This window comes from Apiospora marii (genome assembly GCF_038362585.1).
Source record: "Apiospora marii strain CBS 49790 chromosome Unknown utg000011l_segment0_segment0, whole genome shotgun sequence".
Classification (NCBI taxonomy): Eukaryota; Fungi; Ascomycota; class Sordariomycetes; order Amphisphaeriales; family Apiosporaceae; genus Apiospora; species Apiospora marii.
Window position 1 is genome coordinate 2,153,234 of NW_027117382.1, and position 24,631 is coordinate 2,177,864.

The window sequence follows — 24,631 nt, forward strand, 5'->3', positions numbered from 1 at the left end:
CGTCGCGAAGCTCAAGCTGGACGCGATTGAGGCGCGTAAAACGAAAAGTGTTAGACTGACTGCCCGGTGTACTAGGAACTGCTTACTGCGCTCCACAGCGGCCTACAGTTAGTTGAGGTACGGTTTGCTCGTTTACAGCACGGATCAAGCACTGGCGCTAGAATCTGAAACCCCTGCCTGACTCTTTAGCAGGGAGTACTGCAGGGAGTTACGGTACCTGTCCAGACTCCCAGATTAAAGGCCCAGACGGCAAAATCGGAAGGCGTGACGTACCCATCTGCAAGGAATCGATTGATACGCCAGGTGGTGTAGCGTTCACTTGCAGGGATGTCAACCGCTGCCCTGAAGTAACGGTCTCAAACAAGAAAGAGGAGGCTGAAAGCTGTCAAAACCTTGAAGGACGGTTCTTTAGTTGGCGGTGCCCCGTCGTCGTTATCGTCGTCGTTGCACGTACACACGCAGCACAGCTAGCTGTCTAGTCCTTTCTCCTCCTATTCTGCCGTCCTCGACCGGGTTTCCTTTTAGTCAGTTCCAATGCGTCGGTAGCAAGACCTAAACAGACTGTCAAGAAAACCAACCGCCGGCAGTTTGCGTATCAACACTTTACAATGGCAGGCATGTTTGTTCTCCTCGCCCAAACGGTAAGCAATCCAGCCATTGGAACCCTCCCGCGAAAGCCTCTGGTGCTGCGATGCTAATACTCCATTTTGTAGGTTGTGATGGCTTTGGCGTATGTGCACAGTACCCGACCGACACGTTGCGAAACCTAGCATACTGACTCTCGACCGATCAGCTCCTTCCTGGCCGGCGCGCTACCCCTCTCCATGACGCTATCGCAAGCGCAGCTTCGACTGATATCGAGTATCGGCATTGGGCTACTAGTCGGCACATCACTTATAGTCATTATACCAGAGGGAGTCGAGGCGATATCAGACGCTTCGTTGTCTGGGCATAACCATCTGAAGATTCGCGAAGATGATCCACCAACGTCGATACCTTCAGGCAACAAGCCGCCGGAGCCGGTCCCTACCTTCTACGTCGGCCTTTCTCTAATCATGGGCTTTGTGCTCATGTTCTTGATCGACCGGCTACCGCGACATGCCTCCGAAAACTTCCAACAGCCACCCGCACCGAGACACATCAGCCTCAGCAATTTGGCAGGCACAACGAGACACACGGATGAGGAAGAGACCGAAGGCTTTCTGGGCTCTCTTGCACCGACGCCGAAACAGTCGAGGAGTCTCGCGACCACCGTGGGGCTTGTCATCCATGCCGCAGCCGATGGAATTGCAATGGGCGCTTCGGCCACTGCCCAAGATATGCAACTCGGATTCATTATTTTCATCGCCATCATGGTGCACAAGGCGCCTGCGGCTTTTGGGTTGACATCAATTCTCTTGAAGCAAGGCTTGTCGAAGCGTGCGGCTAGAGGCCACTTGATCGTATTCAGTCTGGCAGCCCCTTTTGGTGCATGGGCAACCTTCATTCTCGTGAAGCTGCTCGGTGGTGGCAGCATAGGTCCTGACGGCGAAAGCCACGTCAGCCAATGGTGGACCGGGATGTTGCTGCTCTTTTCAGGAGGAACTTTCCTGTGAGTAACGCCATATTTCCATTCTATCGAACGACCTGTGCTAATATGTGGAACAGTTACGTTGCCATGCATGCCATGCAAGAAGGGGACGGCGCGGGCCATGAGCCCAGCTCCAGTCCCAATGGCTATGCCGATAGCCATACGACCCAGCGGAAGCAAACAAAACCCCAGATGCGGGATACACTCGCTACTGTTGCCGGCATGCTGATTCCTATGTTGACGCAATTTGGCCATCATCACTAAGCTGGTGACTTTATATGTCGTAGCATGACCACGACGTAGGTTTATAGATATATTTTCTCTTCACTGATGTACGGCCGGCACGGAATACGGTGGGACAAAAACGCCACCATTATGGACATGGTCACGATACCGCAGCTCAGATTGCTGAACTTAGGGGGGCGGGACATGCATTCTCAAAGAGCGAATCGAGCTGATAGCGGGATGTAGGATAGGATTATACCCCATTGAGAGACTGATTGTGTTGCAGCCTTGTCTCATTATGGTCTAGCTACCCATTTACTTTCCAATGACCACTTTAGACTCATAGCCTTTCTCGCTATATACACAGGTGACATTTCTAATCATTACAGTGCGTTCTAAGGGGCTTTATAAGAAACGGTCTTCCTCTGGAGATCATTCGATCCGTTATTGGCTTATAGTGATATTCCAAAGCTCCACGGTCTGGACATGTGATCATTTTATGTGACTTGAGACCAAGGTAATTATTACCAACTCTCACGAGCTATCCCGTCGTCATTTTCTACTCGATTTAGCCGGCGGGGGCCAGCAATGTGTGGGCGCAACCAATAGCATACAGCTTCAGCCGCAGCTGGAGGCGTGCTATGTGAACTGCACAATTGCGTCGCTTACGGCGCGATCCTACCCGTTCGGCTAACCGAGAAACATGGCATCGGTTGGGTATAGTGTATCAGCTAAATCGAGAGCCCAAGTTTGTGCCTGAACCGTCTAATTCCTGTTTCGTATATTATTCGTCTCTTTGTCCCTAATTTTCTTCGCAGGATACAGGATAAACCAAACCCGGCCTCGAATATTGGAAACGAATGCAAGAAACCATGTTGCCCACCGTATTGATCTGGGCCGCCACGGTACTCATTTGGAATAAGCATGCTGCCCAAGCTCACCTGACTCCTGCTCTTGCGAGAAGGGACGATGCCGCCGCCATCGACTGGGGCTCTATCCGGTGCCCGGCAGTGGACTCCCCGGACACGCTGCCAACGCCCACGTACAGCACCGAGAAGGGCATGTTCCTCGTGTGCACGGAGCTGGTCATCAACGCAAGCCCACGCGACGTCTACCACGCCATCTTCGACTTCCGGGCGTATTCGACGTGGAATAGCTTTGTGCGGGACGTTGCGCTACCGCCCGAGGTGGTCCGGACACCCGAGGATGTTCATATCGGGCTGGCGACACGTTTTACAACCACGGGCATCATACCGCTGCTCAATACGACGAGTATCGAAATCGTCACCGCAATGAAAGACTCGTTCGATAATGGCAATAGTGAAAATCCATACCTGATGGCAGCATGGCGTTACGACGACGGACTTTATGGCACGTCGTCGCGGTCGGAGCACCCAAGCATTCTCGTGGACAGGGGCGACGGCACGACGCTATGCATCTCGTACGAGACGTACTTCATGGGGCCCGGTACGCTGCTCTTGCTCCCGCTCAAGGGGACTCTCCAGAAACTGTTCACACAACAAGGACTCGATTTAAAGGCGTATGTGGAGAAAGCGATCTAGGAGGGCGGATTGTGTGGCTTCCAAGTCAATGGCCGCATTGAATTAGCAGTGGACTCAAAATGGTGCTACACACCGACTTGATATGGTCGACTTCCACACCGTCTCTGAATATATCGAAGCGTTAGTTTATGGATGAGTTACATGCCTCAATCCATGTCGTTGATAGCGTATCAACTTAACATATAGATTCACCAATATGTAACTGGAATGAGACTGGCCCCTGTTGTGCGATACCAGACCATAGTTTTGCTATGTGATTAGGGTGACGTTTTGTTATTTGATTTACATCATCACTTCGATTCTCTTGAATAAATAATTTCTAAGGTCTCTCATTTGGGCATGTGTGGCAGGATTCGAAGGCGACTCTCCTTGCGCCTCTGTACGGTACTCTGAGTAGACACCGATTTATCTACTAACCGGTGGCGTCACCACCCTGTACGAATACATTCTCTACAGTTCCGGAGATGGCATTGAATACGTAGCCGGTGCAATCGCGTACCCACCGTTATAATTGTAAATTTTTCGACCTACATACTTCCACTGGTTGCACTGGCGTCACTGTAAGGTGACATCTGGGAAGATGCGATAGTAACACAGAACCACAAACGTCTTTCAGTTCAACCAGTGATTTCTCACCGTCGTGAAAAGTAGCATGGCCCATTTCGTTTATTCGGAAATAGAACAATCCTTAGACCGTTCATAGCATCTGTAATTAAAAGGTCGAGACTGCATCAATCAATAGCCAATCACCTTTTATGAGCATGGTGTCGTTGCCAGTTGGGTGTGTATGCACCTGAGACGGACGGCATGATCGAGCGGAAAACATGCTTCTCATCCCGGCCTTGGATCAGCCCTCTGATTCGACTGGCGAAATCAATAGCGTGCGGCACGTGGTCTTCGTTCAGCCGCTCCATTGCTGGCATTTAGCCGAGCTGAAACCAAAGCTACGATACACTCACGCAACTTCCACAACCTCTGTTGATTGAAGCAACCATTCATAAGCTGCGAGGCGCTGAAAAGTTGATCGCGATGAGATGTATCGACACAGAAACCAAGCAACTCGTGCAGAAAACAGCATCCACTGATTTCGAGCCGTACGCCATTTTATCGCACACATGGGACAAGGTCGAGATCACCTTCCAAGACTTCCAGGAGGCAGGGCTCAACGGGTGCCGCGACAAGGCTGGATACGCCAAGTTGAAAGGCGCCATTGACCTTGCCTGTGAGCGGGGGTTCCGGTATATATGGGTTGATACGTGCTGCATCGACAAGACGTCCAGCGCAGAGCTCTCCGAGTCCATCAACTCCATGTTCGAGTGGTACCGACACGCCAAGGCCTGCTACGTGTACCTCAGCGACTACTCGCTGTCCCACGGTTACGACCTGAAGGGCTCCTTCGTGCTTGGCCAGAGCAAATGGTTCCGCCGGAGCTGGACGCTGCAGGAGCTCATCGCTCCAAACCATGTCACTTTTTACTCGTGCGAGTGGAAGAGCATCGGAACCAAAGTAGAACTGTGCCAGACGATCGCCGGCATCACGGGCATATCGACCGGCGTTCTGTTGGAACCTGACGGGTACAAAGTTGCCAGCACAGCGCAGAGGATGTCCTGGGCTGCAAGCAGGGAGGCCACGCGAGGTGAAGATTGTGCCTATTCTCTCTTCGGTATCTTCGAAATCAACATGGCTCCGCTGTACGGGGAAGGCGCCAAGCGCGCCTTCCGACGGTTACAGAAGAGATCATCCGTACTAGTACGGATGATTCTATCCTGGCCTGGCTTCCATTGGAGGATGATTCTGGAGAATGCCTGTCGAGTGCGCTGGCCCCATCGCCCAGATGCTTCATGCGAACTGGGGCGGTCGTGCATTTCGTTTCGAAATGGGCCTTGGAGCTTGACCATTTCTCCATGACGCCACGAGGGTTGCAAATCGAAGCCCCTATAATCGAGGATGAAGGAGGCACCATGGTCGTTGTGCTGTCCAGCCGCTATGTTGGTGACTTCCGAGGTCCTCTTGGAATCAAGGTCGAGCCCCTGTACCCAGGCAAGGCAGGACGGCTGATGCTCTGCCAACGCCAAACCCGAGAAACCCAGCTGGTACCCCTGAACTCTACGGTCAGTCTAGCAAAGCTGGAGCGGCGCAAGATCTGCATCCTGGAGAGCTCCGCCATATTGGAAGGCCGAGGGCGTGGCTTAAAGACGAAGTCGGGCTTGCCGCGCATGTGGATCCAGTCTGTGGCCGAGATGCTCCAGGTCGTTGGGGTAGGCCCCCGGGAGGTGTACAACTGGGAGTTGAGCATCTTTGAGGCATCAACCCGAGCGTCTGACCAGCTTCGGCGTCGGGTGCTAGTCTTGAGTGATAGGCATCATCCGGGCGTACGGCATGTTGTTGTTGCCTTCATTCAGGTCGTCGGTGGGGCTGTCCAAGCGGATCTCATCACTTACCCGACACCCGCGGCCCGGCCGGTAGAAGAGGTAGTCTGGGGAGCGATGGCGGCATCATGCAGTGAGCTCCGTGACGCTAACATATCCAAGGTGGTCCGCACGGCTCAAGGCGAATCTCTGATCAAGGTCAAGATGCAGCATGAGCTGATGCTGGGCGAGGAAATCTTCGTCATTGACATTGAGCGGTGGGGACGTTGAGAAAACAATACCCATAAGCACTCATCGGATTCCTACAAGTAGGCAACCCTCCGGGCTGGCCCACCAAAAGCTATAATCCGATTACCCGTTGCCAACGCTCGCAAAATACTCGAACAAAGGCTGTGGCTGTAATACCTGCATTTGGTGGCAATTGCTCCTTCATTCGGTATAAAATGGCTGTTTTTGCGACCATGATGGTTGGCCCGGAGTGTTGTCAATGTCCGTGGCCACTTGCTAACATATATCGGTGCATTGAGATCGGATTTAGTTGAAGTCTTCCATCGAAGTCTCTTTTTTTTTTTTTCCATTCCAGGCGACAGTGCCATGTGCTGTCATTAACAGGAGACAAGCTTTGCCTAGCCCCGTCCCGTCATATTCGGCCCGGCTCAGACTAAGCAAGGCCACAGCAGGGGTGGGACAATGAGAAGCCAGCAAAGCCCATTTCCTGGGACCCAGCTCCAGCCAAGGAAGAGTCTAGAATGCCCACTCGAACATCCACCGCCAAGGCGCACGAGAGATCTCCCGCTTCCGTTTTCCGAAAGCCTAGAGGGAGCATCGTATTCCCGACCAGATGGGCCGATATGGAGCCATTTGGGCGCGCCTCGCTGCCTCGGCCTTTGCATCGCCCAGCGCAACCAAGGCCATGAGGCTCTGCTCAGCTTTAAATCCGTCCCCTGCCGGGGCGCGAGGTGGAGCCCGTGTGGGCACTTGGGTCCGGTGAGGACCCAGGCGAAAGTGGCCGTCGGCAAAGGCCTCGGAACCCATGGGGGAACTATCTTGGGTCGGTGTGCTCGTGTGGTCGTGGGCCGCATATATCGAGCGAGCGCGCTGCTCCTACCGGCGCGACGCCTTGCCTTTCCTCATTCTGCACAGGATCTTCTGCCATCGACCGCAGAAACAAGGAGGGATTCGCAATAGACGGAATAGATCTTCTTTCGTTATACCTGGTTAGAGGGCCGAAAAATCGAAGCAAAGCAAAGCGACCAAGTCTTTATTGGCTTTGGATATCTCACTTTCACAGCGTTTCCCTCTTATAGATCTCAGTCTCAGTCTCAGATCTCTGCTTTTTGGCGCTCTAGAGGTCAGGTTCCAAAGTTTTCGCATACCAAGGATACAGCGCAGCAACTCATATCCTCTGAACTAGACTCGCAGGTGTCTTCTTGGCTGTGTGACATAGTTTCGTGGCCTTTGTTTGCTGTAGGAATATTCTATAACCGTTGTGGAAGTTTCCGGAGAAAAAGAGATCGGCCACGGGAACCAAGCGCGCTATTGATCGACTAGGTTCCGACCACTCGGTTCGGATCGTTCGATGCGACGATGAGCAAACTCACACCAACCCTGTCCCGGGTCCTCAAACCTTATCACACCCACGAACTGCATTATGAGGAGTCCCAACCCACTCTCGACGACCAGGGCCACCTCGCCTTCTCCCCGGGCGATGTAGAGAACCCCAAGAACTGGTCTACAACTAGGCGCTGGTGGGTTAGCTTCGCCAGTGTCGTCGGCGTCATCAACGCGACGTTCGCGTCGTCGGCGCCCTCTGGTATTCTGAAGGTGTGTATATTCTCCTTCTATGCGAACTCGGGCATGGATACTGGAGACATCAGACTGACCAACCGACGCAAAACAGGGTATATCCGCAGAATTCGGCGTAACCAGACAGATCGCCGGACTTACCATCACACTCTTTCTCCTGGGTTATTGCGCAGGCCCCATGATCTTCGCACCCTTGAGTGAAGTAAGTTGATCCATATACCAGGGGAAGGGCGAGGACACATCGCGATAGTGCCAAGGCTAACCCGACTTGCTAGTTTTATGGTCGCCGTTGGATGTTGTACTCCTGTATGATCCTCTACGTCGCCTTCAACTTCCTGTGCTCCTTTACCCCGAACTTCGCCGGCCTGCTCGTGGGCCGCTTCCTGACAGGGACCTTCGCCAGCTCCACCTTGTCCAACGCGCCGGCCATCATGGCAGATATATGGGATAACAAGGACCGTGGTAAGGGCATGGCCTTCTTCACCATCATGCTGCAGATCGGCCCCGCGCTCGCTCCCGTCGTCTCGGGCTTCCTGCAGCTGACCATTGGCTGGCGCTGGTGTTTCTACGTCCTCACCATATTCGGCGGCGTCTCGCTGATACCCGTCTTCACCATCCCCGAGACCTACGAGCCCGTGCTGCTGCGGCGCAAGGCGGCGCGCATCCGCGCCGCTAAGATCCCCGGCTTCGAGGACGTCTTGGCCCCGGCCGAGGCTGACGGCGGCTCCTCCTCCCTGGTCTCGATCCTCAGCACGGCGCTGCTGCGTCCCTGGCGTATCCTCTTCGACCCGATATCCTTCTGCGTCGCCGTCTACATCACCTTCCTCTACACACTGATCTACATGCTCTTCAGCATTTACCCCATCATCTACCAGCAGCACCGCCACTGGAACGTCGGCGTCGGCCAGCTCCCCGTCCTGGCCACGGGCATCGGTGGTATGATCGGCGGCCTTTTCATCTTCTTCTATGAGCACAAGACCGCCGGCAAAGACCTGGGCCGACCGAGAACGCCCGAGGACCGGTTACCGATCGCCATGGTGCCGGCCGTTTTGTTCCCTGGCTTCTTGTTCTGGTTTGCCTGGTCCGGTAACTTCAAGTAAGTGTTTTCGCTTTTAATCGTCTCCCACCTTATCCAAATACATGATCAAAAAAGAGTTCGCGACTAACAAGACTCCTTCCACAGCTATGTCCACTGGATCGTCACTCCCCTTGCCGGAACCTGCGTCTCCCTCGTCATCGTCATCATCTTCAACTCCTTCACCAACTACTTGGTCGACACGTACAAGTGGTACGCCGCGAGCGCCGTCGCCATCAACACGGTGTGCCGGTCGGCCAGCGCGGCCTCGGCGCCCCTCTGGACCGGCTACATGTTCGACGCCCTGGGCGTGGGCGTGGGCGGGTCCGTCCTGGGCGCCGTCGCCGCCGGACTCGCCATCATGCCCTTCGTCTTCTACAAGTACGGCGAGCGGATCCGCGCGCGCTCCAAGTTCGCCCCGACCGCGGTGCCCCCGCCCCAGGACGAGGAGGCCAAGGTTGGCGGCGTGAATCAAGGGACGGAGAGCAGAGATCCCACGCGGGGCGGTGTCGTCGGGGGTTCGAGCTCCGAGGGCGAGGATACGCTGGTCAATGTGCCGCCGAGCACGCCGCCGAATGAACGGGAGAAGTGATTTAAAAGAGTATACACCATATATACGTATCCAAACTTTTAGACTGATACCAATTTTAGAAACCTACAATAGTAACAATAATGAAATTTTTAATGAACAACGAACGCTCATGAGGATTGAACATTCCAGCACTATGTGCGTCCCGTTACCCAGTTATGTTTTTCTGCAACTATACACTCCAATACACCATCAAGAACTTCGATCTTGGAATCTTACTCGCGTCTATCCTCTCAATGCCTCGTACCCAGGCACATGACAAGAAGAAAAACAGCCGAGAACGCATGGGCAGCGGCGCCCACCACGAAGAGCACAAGGTAGTCCCCGACCCGCCACTTCGAGAACCCGACTCCTCTGGTCTGCTCGGACGTGGCCATCGCGTCGAGCAGCGCGCTGCCCCTGCGCTTGTGGATCCAGCAGCGCTCCATGGCGTAGGCCGCGAGCCCGGTCGCGAAGCAGGCGAGGGGGTAGCCCGGGAAGAGGACCCAGAAGACGCCGATCTGCGTGAAGAGGGCCTCGGAGACGAGGAATTGCGGCTCGAATCCCATCATCATGTTGAAGGCGGCCGCGAAGAAGGCGACGGTGACGACGAGGACGAGGCCGCTGGCACAAAGCAGGGACACGGCCACCAAGGGTGTCGGATAGCTCCTCGGCGCGCTGTTGCTGCCCACTGCTAGTGCTGGCTCGTTCTCATTGTCTTGCTTGCCAGATGATGCTTTTGATGGCGAAGATGCAGAGACTGGTAAAATGGTGACTTTGTAAGTAGAGGGGGAAGCGTCGCGCAGCAGATACGTGTTAATTGCCACGATGAAGGGCACGACCAAGAGCGCCAAGGGCAGCTCTTGCGAGAAAGACCACAGGGCCTGGCCATTTGAAATCTGACCCTCGGACTTAGGGATCGATCCATACAGCCTAGCCACGCCCCAGAACTGGAGGACAAAGAGGAAGAAGATCTGTATTTGGTGTCAACCGATCAGTCAGTTAGCGGCTGCTTTTGATCATGGGACGAGATAATGGACTGTGGAGGGTGTCCTTACCTCTGCAAACCTGGACGTGAGCAAGTCCAGATTGAACTTCACGAAGAAAGCCGCTGCATCCGAAAAGATACTACCGAAGGTCTTCGGTTTGGGACGCGCACCGACGGGACTCAACGAAGATTCGATGTCGTCCAGATCCTCAAAATGCGCCTCAACCTTTTGGCCCTGGAAACATCGCTTGGTATCCTTTGAAGGTTTCTCCTGTGAGGGACCATCCATCTTCTCCTCCCCACGGGGAGAAGCAATCACCTTCTCCAGGACCAAGATCGCCACCGACATGAGGGCAACGACCGAGAAAACCGCCAGCTGGAACCCATGAGTACCGCTCAAGCCTTCCCTCCCCTCGCCGAACCGCCTCAGCTCGCCCGAGAAGTCGCCCAGAAACCGCCGAGCATCGGTCCCGGGCGCCGCGGCGCTAGCCTCCTGCCGACCGTACTCCCAGTTGAAGAAGAGCGTGGGCGCGTTCCCGACGAGCGTGGCGCCGAGCAGGGCGGCGAGGACGACGGCGCGGCCGAGCCTGGGCCATTCATGAGCGTTGCTGCTGCTGCCGCCGGAAGAAGAATAAGGGGGCGACAGGACCGAGATGCTGCACATGCAGGCAACGGCGGGGAACCAGGCCAGGTGCATGACGAACTGCCACTGCGCCGCCGCTATCTCCGCCTCCACCGCTTGGTACAGCTCCTGCAGCAGCTTGAAGCCGAGCAGGACCTGGACATCGGCCAGGTTCACGAGGCACTGTGCGGGCGAACGAGTCAGCACACGAGACCGGTCGGGGATTGCGTGTTTGAGTTCAGGACATAACTACTCACCATACCAAGCCATCCCCCCATCAACGAAGTGAATTTCGAGCCGGTCAACCCCTTTCGAGCAGGCGAACCAAGTGCCGACGCTGCGAACTTACGGAAGCACCGGCGCGGCCATCTCAGTACCACGGAATCCACTGCATCTCTCCTCGGCTTATACGCGACAAGGTAATGCGTAGTTAGAAGGCCCAAGGTGAGATAGCCTGCGGCGACGAAGGCGGCAGCGAGCTGAGCGAAACGTCAAAATGTTAGTCTGTATTTCAAGCGAGAACACGAACCACAAAAATGCTGTTATTGCAATATCAAATCGCAGAACTTACGCCATCGCCGTTGTATCCGTGTTGAGATCCTGAGTCAATCATCGCATTGCCGACCGCTGAAGAGCTCCAGTATACCAGTGTTTCAGCGCCCCCCAAAATTCTAGCTATATAAGAGAAAACAGGAAACAATACAAACTTCGACTAGGGAAAGAGAAAGAAAAAGAGCCGATGAACACTAATTTCAATGTCACGACGACAGTCCTCCCGGGGGCCAGCAAGCACGTCCATCGTATTTATTTGCATTGCCCCATTGAGAAAACGCATTAGGCGCCAGCCCGCGGTGAGCGAATGGGAAATGACAGGCATAGTTCTGCCCCGTCAAAGGATCGGTCAAGAGACTCCATATAATTCAAAAATAGTCCTCTGATGCCGCTAAGCAGAGAAATAGATTAGCTGCTTACTGTCCCCTGCAACTTTGGGCTACCAGCTACTTAGGGGCAATTGACAGCAAAAGCCTCATAAGCGGAGCGGGATCCGCTCACGCTCATGTCGGATGGATCGTCTGCGCCCAGATGGATTGACCGGCGACAAGGTAAATAGATGGCCATCCAATGCTCGAAACTGTAAACCAAAAGATAATAATTCAACCCACTAGAGTATGCACCATGAAGCTACTTACACCTTTCGGAACTCGAGAACGTGTTTCGCGCCACCTTGTACTTGGACCTGGATAAGCCCCTCTTCATCTCGGTGAGCTACACCGCGGGCCGCGATTTGACCCTTGCCGCCGTAAACCACTTGCCCGTCCAGCACGACCTCCATCCTCCGTCCTCGGCCCCTATCATCGCTGCCCGCACTCGGCACGCTGACCGTCCCGGTCGTGCCCGCCGGTGCATCTACGTCCACATGAATCCGGTCCTCCTCGACATCGAACGACCAGCTGACTTGCATTCCACCCCTCGCTGTTGGCACCTGGCCCTTGGCCCATGTCAAGTCGCCCACCACCGGCTTCACGTCCCAGGTAAGGAACCCGGGCGTAGCCGGCGTGACGCCCAGCACGTAGTTAATACACAACGGAACGATCCCCGTGCTCCATCCGTGCGCCATACTCGTGAACCCGTCCTCATATGGTTTTCCGCCCGGGCCGATGCCCTCCCAGAACGTGACACCCGGATCTTGTGAGGCCATCCAGCCGTACATGCGGCGCATCTGGTTGAGCGCCGAGTCGGTCTTGCCGGCGCGGAACCGTGCCGCGATCTCGAAGTACGAGATGAACGGGTAGACGCGTTGGGAAAACCCATAATCGATACCGTCGCCGCCCGCATCGTAGAATGTATTTCCATAGCGCTGGTGGAGTGCCTTGTCGAGGTAGTCCAAGATATCGCTGGCGGCAGACGAGGTGTTAGACGGCAATGGCACGATGCCCGCAAGAATGGCAAGGCTATTCCCGTCTTGAGCATGGGCTGTACAGCCATTACCGGTGCAGTTCCGGTCGAAAAAGGCCCTGACGGCAGGATCCCAGAGTACGTCAACGAAAGACTTCGAGACGTTGGCGGCACGATCGCGCCATCGGGACGCATCGTTGGGCTTGTTCAAAATGGACGCTAGCTCGGCGGCCCGGTCCAATGCCAGTACATACAGTGCGCTGTAATATGCGGCAGAGCCCGGTCGGCCGATAAAAGCGTAGTCGCCGTAGTCATCGGGCCGGACAAGTAGGGAGTTAGACTTGCCAGTGTTCGCTGTATAATAGGTATCCAAAACCTTGAGTAATGTTGGGTAATAGGCTTGAATATACGAAACATTGCCCGTGTAAAACACGTAGTCCCAGCTGCATGACACCCACCACAAGGGGTAATCAAACAGTTTTAAAGTGTAGTTATTGCTGTTCATGTCAGAATGACCAGTATGGGAGGGGATACAATGAGAGTGGTGCTCACATGCTGGCAGGCGGAACCCAGCCGTCACTCCGCTGGTGCTGAGCCAGATCTTCCAGGACATTCCGAGCGGCTTCTTGGATGTCATGTGTCAAGTAGCTGGTAAGCGCCGAAACAGCCAAGTCGCCCATGTACGGATCACGATCTCGTTTGGGGCCATCGTGGATAACCATTTTCCCAAAGAGAGACTCGCTTCCAGCACCGCGAGGCTCTGTGTCGTTGGCGCGGAAGACATCAGTGCACATTTCGGTAGTGTAAGCCGCATCCCACCACCATTGCGTCAGATTCGCGTCGGAGCACTCGAACCAGCCGGTATACGTGTCCGGCGTCCCCAGATACCCGGACCATTCCAGACTGACAGACGAGATTGCGACATGGCCAGATGAAATGGTATGAGGTGCATCCGCGGGCAGCGCGTCCAACAAGATCTTCACATATCGGAAGCCATGCAATCCATCAGAGCACACTTGCCCGTCATGCTCGCAGCCCCATTGATTGAGCCATTCGTACGGCTTGGACCTCACGGCAATCTAATCATCCGCATTTAGTCGTGTGTGGGATATAATAGCTAGGAGCTCGGCGACCCTTACTTGATCCGACCCACTGGGAACAATCTTAAGTTCCTGTCATAGAGGTCAATCACCGTCTGCGAACGACCAGGGATGTGTGTGCAGAAAACGTACACCCTGCGCATTGTCCGATCTGGTAAAGTCGCTCTGGTTCGTGAGGAACTCCTTTGTCTCCGAAAAGATGAGCCGGAGGCCCGGGTAGCCTCTGGCGAAGCTCTCGGAGCCGGCGAAGGCGATCCTCAGCAAGCCTACCACGTTCTGGCCAAAGTCGAGGACGATGGTGGGGACCTCATCGCTGGTCGCGTTGGACGCGCGGGTCAGATGCGCGACGCTCTTACCAGTAATCAGACCGTCGACATCCGTGACATTGCCGACCGTGTAGTTGGTGAGAACGGCCTTGGGGGTCACCAGGCGGCTCGGCGGCGCGCGCACGTACTTGTGCCAGCTGGGGTCATCGTCGGCCGACGCAGGGTGGCTTGAGATCCAGGCATTGAATAGGGTCCAGACCACTAAGGAATGCAGGCGCATCAGCATGTTGAGATACGAATATTACCAACCGGCCAAAGGATACAGGCTCACCCACCGGAACAGACGAGGGCAGCAACTAGAAAGAGTGGCCGCTTCGCCCTAAATACCCAAGCAGTGGACGGGATCAAGGTGATGAACCAGGCATGTTGCGCAGCGCAGCAATCTGCATGTGCATTCGGCTGCAGTGCAACATTCTTTCCTCCCGCGTCCCTGATGACCGACTGCAGGTGGTCATAATCCTGAGCAGAACCATACTGGTAATGATCATACCTCGCTCCTTCCCTCAACTTTTCGGGGTAATGGGCGGGGAAGCGATGGCTTTCGTGCAGAAGTGGAAGGCGGGAGACTCCCGAACTACTGCGGGGTGCAGCCGAGTGCGGGGCATGTGTCCTGTCCATTACTCGAGCATGCTTCTTCGTATCGTCGTGGGCTGCCATCCCGCGTCGCTTCGAGTCGTCTCGACGCCCAATAAACTATGCGGAGAAATTAATTGTGTCTCGGGACACCTTGTTGTGCCGTGCTCAACGGTAAATAGGCCGCCTCTCGGAAAGGAAGCGGGTGTCACGTGTGTTTGTTACACCCTTCCAGTTTGTCCCTTTAGCAGGACGTCGTGTAACCAGGCGGCTTGGTCGGGCTAGGAACGGCGCATACACGAGAGCCTGATAGGTCAGCTGGCAATTAACCCTTCCCAGTCCGGCACAGTAATCCGCCAACAGCCTGGTAGTCCGATAGTGCAAAAGAAGCCACTGGCTGAATTAGCACACCATCTTGCATTCGTGGTCTTCCGAGGGCATCTCGGCGCAAGAACAGAAACTTTAGTGTAACATTCGGAACCTGGTCTTCGTCAAAGCAATCCAATTAACCCTATCCTCTGTCTATATATATATATGTGTGTGTGTGTGTATGCTCAAAGGAGGCCGAGTTCGACTCTCGTGTTGTCTGGCAACGTCAAGGGATGACTTCGCCCTCTTGCTCTATATAGTCGGATCCAACAATACGCACACCAGGAAACTCAACAATAAAAAAAGCGCGTAATTTTAGACACCGTTTCGCCTGCAAATGCTGTAAACACGAGCTCAAGGAGTTGTACATCAGTACAGCTAACATGCGCCGCCATTTGTCTGGGTCATGTAGCGTAACCGAAAATGAATGATCATGTCATTCAATCGCATGGATGTTGGTTGGTACACTATGCGATCTTGGCCATTCTCTTCGCCATACTGTTCAGTCGTTAGTATATCTTCTTGGACGGGATCAAAACGGGTGCTGGATGGGATGAAACTTACAAGTCATAGAAGGCGAATTGCGATGGGCTGGCACCAAACTCGTAAATGAATCGGGATGCAAGGTAACTTCCGAAAATGGCCCGCAGGTAGGCGTTGGGGACACGCTCAATGATCGTATCCAAGCCGATCTGATCGAGGAGGAGCTTAGGAAGGGCATCTTCCAGAACGGAGCGTCGAATCTTCTCATTCGCCCACAGATCAGACTGCTGGAGCTCCTCGTCGAGCTTGGTGATGGCTTCCGACAGCTGATCCGAGAGGATGGAGCGCGGGGTACCTGTCTGCTCGTGTTCCCGCCAGATTGCCTCGAACTCGAGATGTGCGTTGTTGCAAATGGTCTGCTGGACCGACTTGACATACGCTTGGTAGAACTCGGGAGCTTGGCCCCTGGCGTCGTGGCACATGTGCGTGACGAAGCCTTCGTCGTCGAAACTCAAAGAGGCTAGGACTTCCAGGGAGGATGATGTGACACCACCCTTGTTTGCAGATGCATCCTTGAACAAGATGCAGCCGGCTTCCTCCAAGTGCAGCTTGGCATCCTGGGTGATGAACAGGTTGGCACCTTCCACAATGTATGGAATGGTCGACTTTCCGTCCTTGATCAGCTTGCCGACAGAGACGAGGTCAATAGACTCGGGTCGACCACCGCAGGGGACGAAGCAGTCTGTGAATCCAGTGTCGCGGAGATGGTATGTGTTTCGGAATGCGGTTCCGTTGCTGATAACCTCGCCAGTGGGCAGCGTCAGACTATTATCCTCGCAGAGGACACGGTATCCATCCTTGGAAAGCTTCGAGACGTCGAATTCGCCGATCATCGCGCGCTTCTTGGCGAGGCGGATGAGCTCCTCCTTGTCAATTCCGTTGGGGTCCACGAGAACACCCGAGCCATCCACGACGGACGTGTAGCTCTCGTTGCTGAGAAGGATCTCGTTGCTTCCCAAGTCACCGTCAGGACCGCCCGTCTGCATCTTTTTGACTGTCGCAGGGTCGAGGTTCTTCTTGCGGTAAATGCCCTTGACATATTCGCGAACAGAGAGCGTGGTCATTCCATAGTGATCGTGGGGAATTCCGCCAAGCTTAGGCGACTTGCCGGTGAAGAAAGACTTCCACCAGGGTGCCCCACGAGCGCGGGCATGCTCTGTGGCCCAGTTGACAAGGTCGGCAGTGTTCTCATCCGGACCCATGAAGATGATCTCTTCCTTCCTGTACAAATCGACAATGGGGTTCTTTATGCCCGGGGTCTTGGCCGGAAGGAGAAGGTCGAGAATGGAGTCGATGTACTTCTCAAATGCCTCTTGCGCCTTGTCCTGCTGCTTGGGGTCCAACAGGATTACACCCTTGGATCCGCCTTCGGGGATATCCTTGTTTTTGCGCTGCTGCGTGCTTGCCAGACCGTAGTTCTCGTCGAAAAGGTTTCTGGCGTTGATGCCATAGGCTTCCTTGGAACGCGACTTGACAATTCGGATGCCACCGCGAGCGACATCCCGGAAACGCAAGTGGAATCCGCGGGACTCTCCAGAGATAACGAGGAACATGCCGTACAGGCGCTTGGGGTACTCGATCTCCGGAAGGAATCCAGGGTCCAGACGGAAACTGAGAGCCACCTTGGTAGGGGTGTAGTAGTTGGTCTTCAAGATGGCGTTGTTGAATATCCTAAACGCAGTCATCACCATCTCGTCGTGCTCATTGGCAACCTCGCGGCTGATCTTCTCCTTCATCCTGGCATCGGAAAGAACCTCGACGGCAGGGGTTGGCGCAACAAAGTGCTTCTCGAATCCGGCGCCAGCACTCAAGTGGACGCTCGCGAACTGGGCGTAGAGAGTGCGGACGAGCATAGGGTAGGCTGTAATAATCTCCAGAATGTAGTCCGGGGTGAAGGTCTCGCTGCGCAGCCTCCGCTTCAGCTTGGAGAGAATGCCGGCATGGACGTTGTTCTTGGGGTCCAATGCTTGCGTGAGCGAGACGTACTCGGTACCCAGTCGGTTGAGGAAGTGTTGGACGAAGACCCAAACACAGTGACCATAGATGGCTTCTTGAAGACTCAACTCGCCATGGGCGAAAAGATCATGCAGCTTGTTTTGGGGAATGCAGTACAGCAGGGAAATCTCCTTGGTGATCTGGTGGATTGACTGCTCAAGCGGAGGTGCAGCAGACTCGACGGTGGCAGGCGCAGGCTTCAGGTAAATACTCATGACAGTGATGCCATTTGAGAATTGCTCCACGTACTTCCTAGTACTGGTGACACCATAGTAGTGGTAGAGGTCACTGAGAGCACTGAACATGCCCCTGGCCGTGCGGGAGCGGAACGCCACAACAAGACGCTTCTCCTGGGAATCTTCGATGTCGAACACCTCGATGACCGGACCGGTCCTGTTCACCGCCAGGGTGATGATGTCTTGGTAGATGAGCTTTGTGTTCTTAGTCGCCTTGGTCATAAACATGCGGTCTGCAATGACCTCGAGCCGGGTCTCATCAGGAGGAGGATTCGAGTCTACAAATTGGCATTGGTAGACAAAGTAGCACCGCAAAGAGGCCTTGGAGTCGGGAGATTCGGACAAGGTTCCTGGAGAGCGGAAAGTCTCGACACGGAAACGCTTGGTGCCGACATGGTCCAGGTATTTGGCTTCGAGTCTCTGTTCATAGCGAGGACCAGAGGTCGCCGTCCTACCCGGCTCGCTTGTGTCGATGTATATTGCGTGATCTGACGCCTCCATATCAAGGCGAATCTCTTCTTGCTTGTTGGGGTGGTTGTGCGCGGCCACCTTGGCAGCATACAACGAAGTGATGTGGGTCGAGATGACCTCCGGGCTTTCCAGCTGGAAGTAGACATCGTCGATACCGAGAGAGCTGTAGAACCACTCGATCTGGGCGTCTACAAGGCGCTCAGGAATCCATGCCTCCTTGAACAGGATTTCCTTCACTTGTTTGGGTTAGCGGGAACCGAAGTAAGACAAGGTCAGCGTCAATTTACCTTGCTGCTTCTGCTCTGCCTTTCCCTTGAATTCCGGCGCAATGTATCCGACGGTAGCAGATCGCAGGACTCGGTGGCCGTTGCCATTAGTCTGAGGGACCGAGAAATGGGTGGGCTGAGGGGAGGGAGTTCGGCTCGGCTCCGCGCCTCCCTGGAGCTGCTGCACCAGCTTGTTGATGGGACCGTTGGCCGTCATGATGGGTGATTTGGCCGCTTCAGGTGATTCGGCGTATTCTGGAAACCTGTCTAGTGGCAGGTCAGTGGTCTGGAGGCTCAACATCCTTAAGAACGTGCTGCTGCAGAGGCAAAGGGCGAATGCGAGTATCTGGCTGCAGGGAAGCACATCATCCAAAGAGATGACAGCACCAATGACTTTATATACCCCACAGGCTGGGGACAAGGCCAGAGCTGTGAGAATAGACTAGACTGCAGCCATAACAGAGATCTGCAGATCGGGCCATTGCGGAGGATGGTGCTGTTCAAGCTTCAGGGGCTTCCGGTGCATCGCTGGCGGCAACCGTAGCTGGACAAGGGAGATGGCAATCGCCTACGATACCCGAGTCGCCAAAAAGTACACAAACAAATGCATGCACTAGCGGGCATGTGCTGGAGGCAGGGGCTGGGCTGGGCTGGGCCGGGCTGCTGCCAGGGCAAACAATGGCACAAGATAAGGCGCTTGGGTGGCACCTTGAATGTTATCTCGGCGACCCGTTCGACTGGGAGTAGCGCCCGCTTCACCGCTCGACTCGTGCGATCGTGGCTGGGTACGAGAGATAAGGCAAGATGGGACCTCGAATTAAAAAGCAACTTACCAAGCTAGCTGGCTGCTGTGACGCTTGACTAGCGGTCACTGAAATCCGCTGGAATGTTTGCGAATGGGCGAGGAATAAAGTATGGTTGCAATCCGAGCTGTCGCAGCGAGAGCGTCGGCGGTTTTGTGGAGGAGAGGTGCGTTGGAAGGCAAGATGTAGCTTTTTCTGCGTTGGTTATGACGATGTTGTTTTTGGAGGGGCAGGTTGACGTACCCTGGTTCGTAGTAGGTTGGAAGGTTTTCGGGTGAGAAATCGAAAGGTTCGACAAAAGCAATATCCACCACAAGAACACGAGGATTTCACACCGGGGTTCACGAGAGATTGAGGATAAGGACACGAGTAAGCCGGAGGAAGCGAATCCGCAGCGGGTGTCTGCTACAATTGGGGAATTGAGAGAGGGCGAATAAGGAGCAGGGTCGTTGCAATGATGCTATCAGCTCTAGGGCGAGAGATGGGAGGGTCTGCACAGCCAAGACCGGAAGCTTGGGGCTGATGACGGGCTTGGAGATCAGGGCGATTCCGATGAGATAAGGAAGCCTTCCCAGCTGAAAAAAAAAGAGAACAACTAAAAAAGATAACGGGAAACTCTTTTCCCTGGACTAGGTGATTGGTGCTTAGAGGTTAGGTCGTGATACCAAGCAGACGGCAACAGGCCAGAACGGGCGGGCGTTAGGGGCCTCTTATATACTGCGATCTGCGCTCTTGGGGGGAACGGCGTACGTCCAGCGCAGGACATGGCGTGCGATTCCCTCGACTGACTTCATCCACCTCTATCCAGGGAGAGAAGCCATTTGACATTGAGTGAGGTATTCGACAAGGTCCATGACTCTAGTGATCATGAGCTGTGCTGCCATTACCAAATAAAAATTCCAGGCTGTTCTGGGGCTGTTCGAGGATGGCGGGCAAGGCTGTCATTGGCCCGGAGGCACGGTACCTGATCGTCGTACATGAAGGTCGATCCATTAGATGCCTTTAGCGTGCTAGCGCCGCTGCCAGTCATCCGTAACACTAACTCGTAAGGGGCATGTGCATCCTGGCAGGGCCGCCGCAGGTACCTCGCGCACCCACTGCTGTACCGGTTATTCGAGGCTCATCGCTCATCCCAATCCATTGATGGGAAGGATCACGGTGTGGGTGCTCCACTGCTGATTGCGACGCTCTCCAAACTTGCAGCATCGTGAGGTTTTTGTTGTTTCTGATACGCCTCAAGCAAGGCATTCCTCACGGCCTTTTTCGGCGGATGTTTTAGTGAGTCCGGTGGTGTCAACACCCGCGGAGCTGTTTTGGTGGACTCGGTCCAAATAGATTGTGGGTGTATACGTACAAAGCAGCTGTCTCGTATCAATGCAATTGCGTCCGATGTCAGAGCCTCCAAATTGCCTACACGCGGCTTGCGAAACCGGCTCTCGACTTCTCGAGGAAGGCCCCTTTTTTCCATGACTTGTTCTGTTGGAGCTGGTCGTACAGGACCATAATGTTTCTCCTTCTTCCTAATTTAATCAGGGGTCTATTGAAGTCCGGGACTCGGTAGTGCAATAATAACGGCTTTTCCCTCCCGCAGCCCAGGAATGTTTGGATCAAGCGACCATCTGGAGGTGCGCTGGCCAACGATCGAGAGCGGCCTATGGATAGAGTTCTTCCACCGCCTCCTGCTCATGCCCCCAGGTCACGAACATTGAACCCGCAAAGTTTGCAGTCCCCTTTCTGGACTGAGAAGCCCGCTGATCTATACGGATGGGGGGCCGAAACAAAGGTGATCAATCAAGCGAGACCGCCGAGCGCCCTAAGCCATTACCTGAGGCAATTGGGATCGCCTCGTGATAGCATCATTGATGGAGAATTCATGCCAACAAGATTTTCCCCATGCCGTAATCCGGGGAAGCAACTTGGCATGGCAACTTCTAACTGTTTTGGGCCTCTCCCCAAATGGTTCATTAGGAGATAGTTAGGAGATAGCCCTGGCGAAGAGATTTCACACCCCCAGTCCTTGACAACCCCCAGCATCCGTCCCCAGCATTCCAGCATCCCCGGCATCCACCTTCCCCGCGATTAAAGGTTAACCCGTGGCATTTCAGCTTATATTAGCAAATTGCATGCCATCGTGGAGCAGCCAGCGCATTTAGATTTGCTAAGAATTGGTAAAAGGTGCCCATGGGGGAGATTTGGCAGCGGTCAGAGGCGGGTTCGAACTGCCCGGTAGAGCAAGCTGGGCCTGTTGGCGTCGAACCGAGTGGCCTCGTGGTCGCCAAGCGTCTGCTCTCACCCTTGCCATCAAGTAAAATGGGGGTAATAGTTACCCCATCAGAACCACGGGCTACACGTCACGAGCATGGCAGAATATTACCACGAAATTGCGTAAAAAGCGCAGTGGCCAGAGCATTTGTCGGAACCGGGCCCTCAGTAACACTGCAGCGGCCAGAAAACTAACGGGTCCGGGGCATGGAAGTTTTCGCGCCGTGATTTTGGCGAGTTGGAGAGTTGAGGCTCGAAGCACGCCTTTTCTTCCCGTGTCGTCGTAATCCCAGCACCCAAGTTGGGGTTCGGCAGGTTCCAGGTTGGTTAGCGCCGCAGCGGCTCAGGCTCAGGCTCAGGCCTGGTTGAGGGGACCTAGAGAGCATCAATCAATTGACGTGAGGATCAAATTGATTCTGGAAGTATTCCGTAGGTACGTGCTAGCTACATGGGGATGGCTGCATACTCGAAGCCCAGCAAGGTTCTCTGCGCAACCATCATTCAGGGGGAAACAACTTGTTCAAGAAAAAAAAAAAAAAAGAAGAAGATCAATTGTCATGAATGAAATCAATGTTTGCTAGTTAGAATTTCGCGCCCATGTACCTCGTGTATCTCGTGTTGCGTGCATCTCGATCGGCCTGGGTACGAGAAAACGTCGCCAAGCTCAAGTTTAAACATTGCAGGTGGCAGTCTTGCGTTACGTGCACGGGATCTCCGCCAAGCCAATCTCCGTAACCCGAACTCCCCGACAGAATGCGTTGAAACTCACTGTCGCAGGACCGGTCCTGGTAAAACCAGCATGTAGAACCGTGTAAAGCTAGATATCTTCGGATTGTTCGTTGTTGAATTCACGCAATCCATCAGTGTAACGCCTCGCGCCAGGTATCTTTGTTCCAGTAACAGAGTTAAACTTTCCTCCTCAAGCATACCTCAGCTGGGTGGCAGGGAAATGAACATCAGACCAAATGCCGAAGGTGGCATAACATGAACAGACGAAAGCATCAGATACCAGACGGTGCTTATTTGTCAATCACATAAACCGATGATGCTTTTTCCCGAGGGACGTCAGCCAGGAGGTGGGCCAGAAAGAGAAAAGTAAGACTGCGATATACCTTTCGCCCGCGAGTTTACCACGCACTCTCTACGGCTACGCGGCATTGCTATCTTCTCTGTTTTCATTTACTTTTCTTTTTCGTTGATTCAAGCTTCAAATTCAGATTCGTTAAGGGTCACGTCTAGTGGCTTAGTCGTTGCGCTTTTGTGTCCCCTGGAAGCAATTTTCGGGTGCATAGGCAGAGATCTGCACGACAACCATGCACCCACCTAGGGTGAGAGTCAGCTTTGGGGCGCATTTAATGCCTCTGATCATTACTTCTCCCGTCTGATAAGCCCGCCAGAGCTTCGTGGAAAGATCAATTGCTTTCAAAAGAAAAGCATCCCAAGTCAGAGCGTGCAGAGGACGTGACACTTAGTGCTGATTGGCCCTGCCACTCAGCTTTCCCGGCTGCATCCGCGGCGGGTGGCGGCGGCGGCGGACGTGCCCACCAGCGAGAGAGTCTCGGAGCACTGCTATCCGACTTGCGCGAAGTCTGATGGTCGAATAGGTAAATTGCAAATGCATTCGACCTGCTGCAACCTTATTAGATCGTCCGTGGCGGGGCCGGCTGTAGGAACCTGGCTCCCTGATTCCCCAATTCGTGTTTGTTCGTGATGGCCCGAAAGTAAGATCTCCCCCGGCGAAGATCGGAGCATCTTCGATTGCGTAGTGTCTGGTGCTCCGTAGGTTTCCCGGAAGCAAATTGTAGATTCGTACCGGCACTGGATCGCTCGGCTGGCAAACCGGGAGATCCAACGGCTCTGCGCATAGCCCCGGCATAGGGTATGTGGAGCTGATGCGTGGACTGTCAGGGCGTCTAGGAGGATCGGCTCCGCTTCCGCGAAGCGGCCTAGGGGGCACAAGCAACGATCAACACAACTTGAATGACTAGTGTTGGGTTAGCTGGTCATGATGTTATCTGCTAGCTATCCATACCAGCAACAGAAACCTGCACAACACATAGAGATCATATGTATACACATACGAACGGCTTACTTACTAATCAGTAAGAGAAAGCATGCCGACGGGTGCAACAATAGTACCTGAATAGTATACGAAGTATAGTACTAATACTATTTAATTTAATATATTGCTAACGCCATTATCGACTATCCCTTACGCCGTGGATCGAAGACTTGCAAGTATCACATCACATCCTTTTTGTTTACATATTGAATGCACATGTTCCCAGTACTTCCTGCTGGTTATCGTATTTATTTACTGAGCAGCTCCTGGTAATATCTCACGCCGTGTCTCGTTTTTGAAATCTCCAAGATAGCAATCTGAAAGGCGTGAAGAGGCTGCGCAGAAGTTCACTCTCCTCAAGTTTAAGCGATCATGGGGTCACTTTATCTTTAATAATCTACAGGGAGCTTATAACATAGTAATCGATTAGTAAGCTATTACTGCCCAGACTGGGGCGACCTCCATAGACTCTTTCTCTTTTATATATCGCAACAAACTTCCCTAAAGGAAGAATAAGCCCAATAATAGTCGCGAGACGCTCGGTAGCGGCTCTTAGGGGTTCAGAGAACGCATGCCAGGGATAGAAATCGCATTATACTGTCTCAATAAACTGTATCGCCAGAGGTAATTCTATAGAGCCAAAAGTAAACAAGATTAGAGGCACTGTTAGCAAGATTGAAAGCTTATAACGAAAGGGGCAATGCTTAAGGAAGAGGGACGTTATAATCTGGCTGGAGTTAGCGACCAGTGCTATGGTTTCTTATTTTTAACATTTGAAGCCCCCCTTTTTGGTCTGTATCGACTTGCTTTGGGACATGTTTCCCACAAGCCTTTGGCAATCTCATAGACGTCCATCATCATCTAGATAGCAAACGTAATGTTCATCTGAACACGCTTAGTTTGATCATGAGAGTGCTTCCCTCCGTACGGTAACACAGCATGCT

The 24,631-nt window shown here is 53.9% G+C and overlaps 7 protein-coding genes across 7 annotated transcripts; 4 read left to right on the forward strand and 3 right to left on the reverse strand.

Annotated features, from left to right (window-relative positions):
• Positions 1-608: 608 nt before the first annotated feature.
• Positions 609-1,834, forward strand: PG985_013767 (uncharacterized protein; the record flags this gene model as incomplete). The annotated part of the gene is made up of 4 exons (XM_066833533.1): positions 609-641; positions 714-730; positions 794-1,591; positions 1,648-1,834. 4 exons carry the CDS (start codon positions 609-611, stop codon positions 1,832-1,834), a joined length of 1,035 nt encoding a protein of 344 aa, XP_066678273.1.
• Positions 1,835-2,667: 833 nt separating this feature from the next.
• On the forward strand, positions 2,668-3,357 carry PG985_013768 (uncharacterized protein; the record flags this gene model as incomplete). The annotated part of the gene is made up of 1 exon (XM_066833534.1): positions 2,668-3,357. The coding sequence occupies one exon, from the start codon at positions 2,668-2,670 to the stop codon at positions 3,355-3,357; it is 690 nt and encodes a 229-aa protein (XP_066678274.1).
• Positions 3,358-5,261: 1,904 nt separating this feature from the next.
• On the forward strand, positions 5,262-5,996 carry PG985_013769 (uncharacterized protein; the record flags this gene model as incomplete). The annotated part of the gene is made up of 1 exon (XM_066833535.1): positions 5,262-5,996. The coding sequence occupies one exon, from the start codon at positions 5,262-5,264 to the stop codon at positions 5,994-5,996; it is 735 nt and encodes a 244-aa protein (XP_066678275.1).
• Positions 5,997-7,313: 1,317 nt separating this feature from the next.
• On the forward strand, positions 7,314-9,199 carry PG985_013770 (uncharacterized protein; the record flags this gene model as incomplete). Its single annotated transcript, XM_066833536.1, has 4 exons — positions 7,314-7,550; positions 7,627-7,734; positions 7,808-8,628; positions 8,716-9,199. The coding sequence occupies 4 exons, from the start codon at positions 7,314-7,316 to the stop codon at positions 9,197-9,199; spliced, it is 1,650 nt and encodes a 549-aa protein (XP_066678276.1).
• Positions 9,200-9,429: 230 nt separating this feature from the next.
• On the reverse strand, positions 9,430-11,398 carry PG985_013771 (uncharacterized protein; the record flags this gene model as incomplete). Its single annotated transcript, XM_066833537.1, has 4 exons — positions 9,430-10,149; positions 10,234-10,968; positions 11,043-11,264; positions 11,357-11,398. The coding sequence occupies 4 exons, from the start codon at positions 11,396-11,398 to the stop codon at positions 9,430-9,432; spliced, it is 1,719 nt and encodes a 572-aa protein (XP_066678277.1).
• A 573-nt stretch (positions 11,399-11,971) lies between these two features.
• PG985_013772 (glycoside hydrolase family 78 protein) lies at positions 11,972-14,333 on the reverse strand (the record flags this gene model as incomplete). Its single annotated transcript, XM_066833538.1, has 4 exons — positions 11,972-13,178; positions 13,234-13,760; positions 13,821-13,853; positions 13,914-14,333. The coding sequence occupies 4 exons, from the start codon at positions 14,331-14,333 to the stop codon at positions 11,972-11,974; spliced, it is 2,187 nt and encodes a 728-aa protein (XP_066678278.1).
• Positions 14,334-15,516: 1,183 nt separating this feature from the next.
• Positions 15,517-18,861, reverse strand: PG985_013773 (NAD-specific glutamate dehydrogenase; the record flags this gene model as incomplete). Its single annotated transcript, XM_066833539.1, has 3 exons — positions 15,517-15,547; positions 15,614-18,530; positions 18,582-18,861. The coding sequence occupies 3 exons, from the start codon at positions 18,859-18,861 to the stop codon at positions 15,517-15,519; spliced, it is 3,228 nt and encodes a 1,075-aa protein (XP_066678279.1).
• Positions 18,862-24,631: the final 5,770 nt, after the last annotated feature.